The sequence below is a fragment of the Fulmarus glacialis genome, unplaced genomic scaffold, assembly GCF_000690835.1.
Source record: "Fulmarus glacialis isolate BGI_N327 unplaced genomic scaffold, ASM69083v1 scaffold23077, whole genome shotgun sequence".
NCBI lineage: Eukaryota > Metazoa > Chordata > Aves > Procellariiformes > Procellariidae > Fulmarus > Fulmarus glacialis.
Window position 1 is genome coordinate 1 of NW_009225406.1, and position 9,656 is coordinate 9,656.

General features: G+C 41.6%; 1 protein-coding gene across 1 annotated transcript in view; it reads left to right on the plus strand.

Moving 5' to 3' along the window:
• Positions 1-206: 206 nt before the first annotated feature.
• The window catches only part of CEP41 (centrosomal protein 41kDa), a gene marked incomplete at its 5' end in the record, with an annotated part of 10,707 nt that continues 1,257 nt past the window's right edge, over positions 207-9,656 (plus strand). Inside the window, 7 exons of the mRNA XM_009582478.1 lie at positions 207-270; positions 1,370-1,417; positions 5,614-5,675; positions 6,748-6,817; positions 7,267-7,408; positions 8,412-8,581; positions 8,910-8,977. Of these exons, the coding sequence (XP_009580773.1) occupies positions 207-270; positions 1,370-1,417; positions 5,614-5,675; positions 6,748-6,817; positions 7,267-7,408; positions 8,412-8,581; positions 8,910-8,977 (624 nt within the window). The remainder of the gene's footprint in view (positions 271-1,369; positions 1,418-5,613; positions 5,676-6,747; positions 6,818-7,266; positions 7,409-8,411; positions 8,582-8,909; positions 8,978-9,656) is intronic.

Below are 9,656 nucleotides of genomic sequence, written 5' to 3' on the forward strand. Positions count from 1 at the left end.
GGCAGGGGTTTAATATCGGGTTGGAGATGCAGAGGTCTGTCCTATCTGAGAGCGGAGGGTGTCTGAGAGGGTGGCTGTGGTCTCGCTGCTCTTTTTGCTGTCTTTTAGAACTCTTCAAATCACCTTTTCTGTTAACGTTTTTTTGCCTTTAAAACAAATACATGGCTGTATATTGACTTCCTCTTATCTTTTCCTTTTTAAAACAGTATTTAACCAGACGCATCCCTCAGAATCCCAGATACCAACATATAAAAACCCGCCTGGATACCGGTAAGTGAAATCGTTGTAGGTTAAAAACACCAAATGTGGATGTAGGAGTATACAAAAATATGCTGAATGTCTTAACTGCCTCTGTCCTGAGCTGCTTTACCCCAGATACCGTGCAGCTATGTCAAAACTCGCATCACGATTATGATATGTCTCACCATATGATGTCAGGCTCCGTTATGACAGTTCCCATGGAAATTGCTCGTCTTGGAGTTTCTGTATGTGGGCTTTTCTTGTATAAACTGGTATCTTGACAAGGGTGTAAGTCAAGATAATTATCTGGGGGGTGTCTTTGGGGATTTTTTTTGTTGTTAAAGCAAATTTTTGAATTTTATCCAGTAACATCTGCCTATAGTCTCCACACAAAAACGTTGGGGAAGAGAGACAAAGTGGCCACAGTTGTGCTTGAAACAGTGTGTTGGAGGCAGGGTTTGAATACCAAGGTCCTGATTTTAGCTCCCTTAGAGGGAGGGCTGTCACGTACTGAGTTTTAGGTAGTGACTTTCTGAGGGTGATGACTTGTTCTCCAAAGCATCGTCAACACAACTTACGCTTTTGAGTAGAGAGAGCTTGGTGTGGAACTTGTAAATTGGAAGGGTGCTACGAGGCTGGTTTTTTGCAAATATCACTGTTCTGACTATCAGGCTGCGGATACTTTTGTACCCTTTACTGAAAATCCTGTAAAATAAAACTCAGGTGCGTTCTGTAGAAGAAGCTGGGAGTACATGCAGAAGATTTGAGCTCCTTCTGGTCACGAACATTCACAGTGACTTCCCCTCTCCAAAACAGAGGCTTTAAGCTGCCGAGCGCTGCCTGTTCCTAGAGGTTGTTGGCAGCTGGCGTCCAGCGAGTCCTTTGACTGACTTGGCTGTTTAGCTTGGCCTTCCTTGCGAGAGAAAAGCGCTAAGAGGAAAATCCTGGTACTTTTTGATTTATGGCTGCCTTGTGTTGTCATGGAGAAAGAGGATCTACAATGAACATTTGTTATCATGGCCTGATCTTTTTCTTCAAAAAAAATTTAAGGCTTAATAGCGCTAAAGAACACCACTAATAAAAAAAATTGTAACAAACTGATTGATTTTTGTTGTTCTTGTTGTTACAGGAAACAGTTTAACAAAATACACTGAAAAGTTGGAAGAGATCAAAAGAAGTGAGTATCTGGAGAGGAGCAGAATGTACCTTGCAGTGGGTTAGTTCAAAACTGAAAGAGCATCAAGGAGCTGGTTTGAATCCCAGCCCCTCCATTTGCTTGGAAATCTCCACTCCGATGATTCCCACAGCCACTTACAGGAATTGTAGGAACACGCAGCAGTAGGCTAGAAAGGTGCTTCTACCTTGATTCTTTGCTGGCCCCATTCCACTTTGCCCTGCGCCTTATTTCTCTGTCTCTCACAGTGCTTTACAGGTTTAACTTAAGGTACCAGGCAGGCAGGTCTAGGAGTCTTTCCAGATCCTTCTTTGTGCAAATTTTGTTATTGAATGGAAACGAAGCAGGAAGAAGTTCTCTGGATTAAGAAAACTAGACTAAGCTCATCTGGGAAGACTCAGACTGCACTTCTGAGACTTTATTTCACTTTTAGGTAACAAAATGATTGAGCTTGAGATCTTTTACTTTTGTATAGTTGTAGCATACTAAGAATTCCGTTAGAATACTCAAGGCAGGAAAGAGACAAGCTCATTCCTGTGTAACTCACTGGTTTTACCAGAATAACACTGTTTGCCAGAACAACATTGATGTTTTGAAGACTTTGGGTCATTCAGGCTAATGAAATAGCTGATTTTTACTTTGGTCTATTTTCCCACTGGAAATAGGCTTTTAAAAAAAACTCTTGCTAATAAAGTTAATGTTTTACTACTTTATTTTCAGCTACTGTCCGGATTATTTTCACAGAGAGAGCCAGGAAAGCTATTAAACTCAAAAGCTGCATTTGTTGATGTGAAAGAAAAATCAGGATGTAAATGAGGATTAATTAGGATTTTGAATGTTCAGTTTTAGTTCTTAGAGCCATATACTGTGTTCCTCTAAGGTGCTAGTGTTCATATGATAAGGGAAGTCACTAATCTGTCATGTGAATATATTTGTGCTCGGCTTTGTGCAAAATGGTCCTTTGTTGCTGGTTTGTTTGGGTTTTTTTAAACACCATGGATCTTTGTGGAAAATCAAGAGAGAAATGAGCTTGCTTTCCAAAGTCCTGTCTTGACTAAGATTTCAGTGCTTACCACTGGATTGCCGTTGCTTTTTATCTGTGCTGGAAATCTTGTTGTATGGGTCTAGTTGGTTTTCAATCTCTGCTGTGAATCTGATTTCGTTTCATGTAGGAGTTCTTTTGTTTAATCGTGGTTCTGGAGTCCAGTAGAAACTTTCTCATTATATTTGGGCTGAATAGGCACCTTTTGTTCCCAGGCAGTTTAGAAACTTCTCCCCCTTGATTTCTCATGGATAGATGACACCGTTTGGACACAACTTTAAATACACAGTACAGGCAACTCTCTGTCTCTTGTGTAATGTGAGAGAGTGGGACTTAATACTGCGAGCCTGCTGTGGAATCAAAAATTATAAGAGAGCTGGAACCACAATGGTTTGTCCTTTGGAGGAGTGACTTGAGGAGAGACACCAAGTCGCTTCCCTTTCTCTGGTGTTGCTTCACTCATTTCTGAAGCCCCAAGGAGCACATCCTTGAATACACAATAATTACAGCTTCAGACCAGTTCACTGAAGCAAAAAATGTCAGAAAATTCAAATGGACCTTCCAGGACAGAACCAGGTACATTGTGTTGCTTTCGTAGTCAGAAACGGCAGTTCTTCTGAACTTTGTAATAACTGCTGGGAGGCTCGCGTAAGCATTCAGATTGGTTTGCTCCAGGTCAGGCTTTGTAATAACAACAGTTTTGTTGTGGTTTTTCTTGTGGATAGAAATAGTTTTGGGTAGTAAAGGCAAGTTCTAGGTCATAAAGGCTTATTCTGGAGTAAATAATCCTTGCTTGAGGTGGGAGGAAACCATCCACCAGCTGTATTGTATGAGCATTGTGACAACAGTTCTGCTTTGACAGTGTTTATGTACTTTATAAGCTTTGCTGCTTTTATTTGTCCTTCTAAATTAAGTTTATTTCTTGTTCTTGATGTGACTGAAGGGCTCTTTTTGTCCATGACTGGGGGGTTTTAATCATTTGGACATGGGCTACACGTGGGTCTTTTGTCGGGCAGGTGAAATGGGCTGTACAAAAGATAATTGTTGCTGTTATTTCCAAGTTATAAAGGGAGGCTTTAGCAAGCTGAGCTTGAGGCTTGAAACCAGGTGGTTTTGCAAGAACCGCGAGGGCCATTTTCATGTTAAATGACATTCTGAAATCTAGTTTATGTGCGGGTCTTGTACTTCAGACCTATGGTTTGGAAGCTGCAGTGCACTGGGCTATTTTGGATGGGCTCCTTTTTTCTAAGGCAAGTTGTTTAGTAGCAAGTAGGCACTTGCTTTGCAGCTTAATAAACATTATATAGGGTAGGATGTTGAATTTGGGAACTCTGCTTGCTCTGAATGCTGAAAATTAATTGGCCTACCTCTGCAGGAAGTGTATTTAAGAGGAAAGGATAGGAATAAAAAAACCCCTAGAGATGAAAGCTCACAGTATCTCTTCTTGTGTCGGTTCTGCTACCGTAATGTGCCCGCTGGCTGTGTACGGGGAGAATCTTGTCCGAGCAGAACATCTGTCAGGAAGCGCGTCATCACCACTTGTATTGGGAAGAGATCTCAGCCTCCAGCGTTCTCGTGGCTCCTTCTCTAAACACATGTCAGCTTGAGAGTTTCCATAAGCTAATTTTGTGGTAATTTTTTTGTGTGTTGGTTACAGGAATATGGATTGGAGCCCTTCCCCCTTCTCCCCCGTCTTCCCTTGCTTAAGCTATGGAGCATTCAGCAGATGGTTTTAGAGGATTTAGAATTGCTTAACTGGCTGGATTTGATAAAGGTCCTGTTTTCTGTTGTTAGCCCTCTTAGCTGAACAGCTGGAGGGAGACTGGTTTGGAATATCCTCGAACAGTTACTAAAATTGTTAGAAAAATGCAAAGGATTTTTCTTTTTTAAAAAATAAAAGTTTGTAACTTAAGAGGTGGAGCCTAGCAAGGGAGGAGGAGGAAAAGAAAAGAAAAGAGGAGGAAAAGAAAAGAAAGGAGGAGCAATTTTATTATTTGAGAGAGTTTAGATTCATTAGAGCATGGCTTCAAGAGCTGCATGCAGAACTCTGTTACAGCTGCAGTGCCTGACACGGGAGGAATTTTGTTCATCTTCTTTGCCTTTCCCTGCCAGTGCAGGATTGATCGGGGGTTGTTTTTTTTTTTTCCCCTCCTCTGCTGTCTCCTTTCCAGCTATAAATTTCCCAAAGGATGGGGCTTCCATTGCTTCCTGTGGGAGGCTATTTCATATCAAGATGTTCCTACTGATACTCATCTTCGCTTCTCTCTCCTACTACCTACACCTTTTTGTTTCACCCTAGAAGGCTTCTCTCTTCCTGGTGTTCACGCATCTTGAGTATCTGTATGCAATCAGACTTCCATCCTTGCATTGCTTACTTTGCACTGTTAGTCTCTGCTCTGGTTGTTTGCCAGTCGTTCCAACAGACTGCTCAGTTTTCTTGCTGCCTAAGCTTTGTCTTCAGGCTTAAGACTCAATTAGTCCAATTTCTCCATAGCAATTATGTGTGCTTCAAGCTGGTATCCATGCCAATCTGCTGTTCAGTTTTCTGTGTTAAACACCTTCTGTCAGTTATCCATTCCTTTAGATATCCATATCAGCAAATTGTAGGAATCGGAATGTAATTGTTAGATAAAGTAAGAAAACTTGGAGCATTTTAATCAGGAAGATTAAACATACGTGTTTAGCTTAATATTTGAAAAGACGTAGTCTGAGGTACAGTGCCCCTATGCTCTGATTCTGCTGGAACTTCACAAATTAAAAACTCAGGTAAATTAAATCTTTTGGTTTAAGAGGCTTTGTGACCATAGCGGGCTTCAAAGAACAGCAGGCAAGGTGATAAATTCATGAAACTGCTTCCTTCCCCCGGCAAGAACAGGAAACACAAAGTAATACAGATTTGAGTCTAAAAGCAACTAAATCTGCCTTCTCCACTTTAATCATATCTGGACAAGATCTCTTTTTATAACTGGTATTACTTTTCACAAAGTCTTCAGGTTTGCTGCTCCGATCCTTTAGCGCAAGCCTAGTGCCCAGAAATCCTGCCTTGTTGGAGAAGAGAGTCTACAAGAATAGCTGGGACTAAGCCTATCGCCTGGTATTTGCAAAAGCTGGGAATTAACTGACAGTTTACATTGTCCTTTCTGTTTTGTTTTTGAAGATTACAGATATAAAAAGGATGAGCTGTTTAAAAGACTGAAGGTGACTACTTTTGCCCAGTTGGTATGTATATTTCCCTCTCTGGCCTCTGAAAGTTGTTATCTTTTGTGAACAGCATTTTTGCTTTGTCTAAAGCCTTTCATGTAGTTATGTAGCCTTAGTGTGTCATTCTTCTGTATTGGCTTCTTCCTGCCCTCATAGGTTTCCCTTAATAAAAGCAAACCATTCAGGCCAATGTTTTCAGAGTAGTCAAATGCTTTTACGTGCACATTGTAGATTGTAGTGACTCTGCCTTTGAAATTTGTTCCCTATTTTTTTTTTCCATTAACTTAAGAGGATCTTCAAGCCTCTTACAAAGAAAAGGGCTATGTAAAGTAGTATTCAAATCTGATCTCATGGAGCTTTGTGTCAAGCAGTCACAGCCTGAAGCCATCCCTAATGGAAGGAAGGTTGTGACTTCAAGGCTTTCTGCATATTTTTTTAATTAAAAAGTAATGAATCAAAGTACTAAAAAAATGGAAAATCTGATCAGTAAATAAAGAGCTTTGTGTTTCTTGTATGTTGGTTCAAGAAAATTGGGAAAAACTAGAAAAAGACAAGCTTTCTTCTAAGGAGAGAAGGAAAAGGAAGGTTAAGCTTGCAGATATCGAAGGAGTGGGTCTCTGCAGAATCATATCTTTAGTTCCCCTGGATTGTTAAGATCAATCTTGTGACTCACTGGTGTGGTGAACTGATTTAGTATGTGAATATCTCAGGTCTGCTCTCACAGGCCGATTAACCATGTGCAATTTTATCCAATGTAGTGTATGTTCTGAAATATTTCAGTGACTGAACTTCATAAAAGTCAGAAAACATTCTGGTATTTAATATTGCCAGCACAGCATACTTAGCTTTGCATAATTCTAAGGTTGAGTGTTCTTTTTTTTTGCTACAACTTCCGTTTAATAAAAGGACATACTTGCAGTACAAGCATCATATATGCACCTATATGTGACCTTGAAGTCCAGTAGAAGTTGCGTTGAGTTAAATGTGTTTTGGCTTGAGGATTGTTTTTCCTTAAGCTGATCCCCGCTGTCTTTCATTGACACTGGTGCATGCATATCAGGGTATCATTGCTTGCTTTTGTTTCCTGCAGGTCATCCAGGTTGCCTCTCTATCTGATGAAACCTTAGAAGTGACAAATGAGGAGATGCACAAGCTGGAAGGTAACAATATTTATTGTAAGCACAAAGAGAAAGAGCTGTAGATCACTGCCATATGGTGAACAGTGTCCTGACAGACATAGCTGACTATTCAGCAAGTCTTTTAATCAGGAGGAAAAAATAACTTAACCTGTGGCCTGCAGCCATTCCACTTTGGGAACAGAAACACTCCTAAAACAGAAAGGCTTGCAAATAAGAAAGGCCTCATGCTGCCAAGTTTATTGTAGTAACTCAGTAGGTGTCATGCATCAAGAATTACATTTTTATTGAATTCTTAAAATGAGATCTTGAGCCCTTAAAAATCATATGGCTCTTTATTAATCCTTGTAAGAGGATAAAGATAAGGCTGTCTTTAAGAGACACATTTTCTTCTAAGAATAGAAACTGGGCTTAAAACCTGCTTGTTTATTTCCTGCAGCATTTTAACTCTTTGTACCCTGTTCTATCCCCAGATGGTGATTCTGCTGCTCCAGATGCAGATGCTGAACTCACAGCAGGGACAAATGGGAAAGGAAGCCCCGACGGGAGACCTAGTCCGGTCCTGTTCATAAAAAACACAGGAGCTGGGGAATCCTATCGGTCCACGCTGCAGAGGTGCCTGTTAATAATACACAATTTTCTTCCTGTCTTAGCAGATAATTGTTTTTACCCAGCTAGTTATTTTAAATTGCCACTACTGGCTTTATATTGTATTTCTCGTTAAAGCCTGATTTTGCATGTCCGGGGATGTGAGCGAGAGAGAGGGTTGGCAGGTTTTCCTGTGTGAATGAGTTTGGTTTGCGGCTGTAACCCAACACTTTTGCTACCTGATGATTGTCTAAATGGCTGGCAAGGAAATAGGTTTGTGGGATTTGATCCAGGTCCCTGGGTTCAAGAATCCATGTTATAAACTGCTCTGGTAAACTCAGTAATGTGCCTTCCTGATTATCTTAACGGATTGTCCTGTGAGTGAGAATAAGAGTCCAATTTCCAAACCCCATGCATCGCTAGTCAAGGTCAGAGATACTAGGAAGACACTGTAAGAGGAAGCTTTGTCTCAGCCCTTCCCTTGCTGTATCTGTGCAAATGTTCACAGAAGAGTTGAGACGCCTGCCTGCCAGGCTTGGCCATCGCGTATCAAAGCCATGAATTTAGTGACCACTAAGAGTATCTGGAGGTTTCTGTACATGTCCTGTATCCAATTTAGTGATGAAATGGACATCCTCTGCATAGCACTGTAGATGACTGACTGTTATTTACTGTGTCTGACTTGCTGAGATCTCACCATTGGCAGCTTCTTAGAATTATTCTCCCTCACCCGAGTCACTTAGGACATTGAATAAAACTCCTGGACTTGACTGATCCAGAAGAGTACGGTATGTTCACATAGCAAAGCTGTACTCAGTTTATTTTTTATATTGATAAAAATGAAATCAGTCTCTTACCATATACTGGAAAGCCTGAAATAGACTCTCTCCATTTTTCTGTGGTGTCTGGCTGTACTGGAATGTAAATGGGCTATTGGAACAGTCAATGGAAAACAGCTCTGACCTGGTGAAGAGGTATGGAAGCGTTCAGAGTGAGAGCCTGCACCATACCCTCCTCTTTCCTCTTGTAGTGTGATAAGTGGTGTTGGTGAACTGGATATAGAAAAGGACACTCCAAAGAAAGTGGATGCTCCAAAGAAAGTGGACACTCAGGCTACAGATATGCCTTATCCTGACTGCCCCTTCCTGCTTTTGGACGTACGAGACCGAGATGCGTACGACCAATGTCACATTGTTGGAGGTGAGGAGGTCAGAATCCCACAGCAGCCTAGTGTTTGTTGGGGTCGTATACTCAGCTTTTTGTGTCATCTTCTGGCTGGCTTCATTTTTTCCCCCAAGGTGGGACATCACCTGGGTGCAGAATGTTCTCAGCATTCATCCAGTACATCCATCTTTCCTGGAAAGGGATGAGGGGACTGAGCTGATGTTAATCCCTTATTCAGTCTGTTAAACTCTAACAAGTCTGTGTCAGTTGTATTCCAGGTTGTGTGACGGTTGGTGTTCAGCCGCTGTATGATTTTTATCTCTCTCTCTCTTTTTTTTTTTTTGTTTTGTTTTGTTCTGTACAGCTTATTCCTACCCTATTGCAACGCTGTCTAGAACCATGAACCCATATACAAATAGTATTCTGGAATATGTATCCTTCACATATAAAGTGCTAGAATGAAGAAAAAAAAAAAAAAAAAAAAAAAATGGGGGGGGTGTTGGTGGGGGCTTCCAAAAACAATGGGAGCTATAGCAGTCACTATGACCAGGACAATGCTTAACCAACAACATCTGGGGATTTCAAGGAGGATGGGAGGGGAGGTCCTTTACTCTGGCTGTGATTACCTGGTGCGGCTCCACTGCCACCATCAGATACTGGATTCTAATTCCTCAAGGCTGTAACACCTCTTGACTCCAGTGGGAGCTGCCTGAATTTGGCATTTCTGGGGATTTTGGCTGCTGGAAGGCAAAGCCATACTTGGGCACCCGTCCCCCGCTGTTGCTGGAGTGCTGGGCTTCTTGAGGGATATATTCATCAAATCCTTTGGCTTCCTCTCAGCACCTTGATGGGGATTGGCTTTTCTCTGGAGGACAGAAAGAGGATTATTAGCTAGGATTAGGCTGATAATTTCCTGGGTTGTTAGCTTGTGAGGGCCACAGGGGAGAGGGGAGGTTGTAAACGAAGGTGCTTCTTGCTGTTACCTGTTACTAACCAATCTTCAAAGCAGTGGTGGATACCTGCTGCGGGGGCTGCACTCCAGTGGGGATGAGGCTGCGTCCTTCCAGTGTCTGGCAAGCCCCAGCTGCTGAGAAATCAGTTTTAAAACACC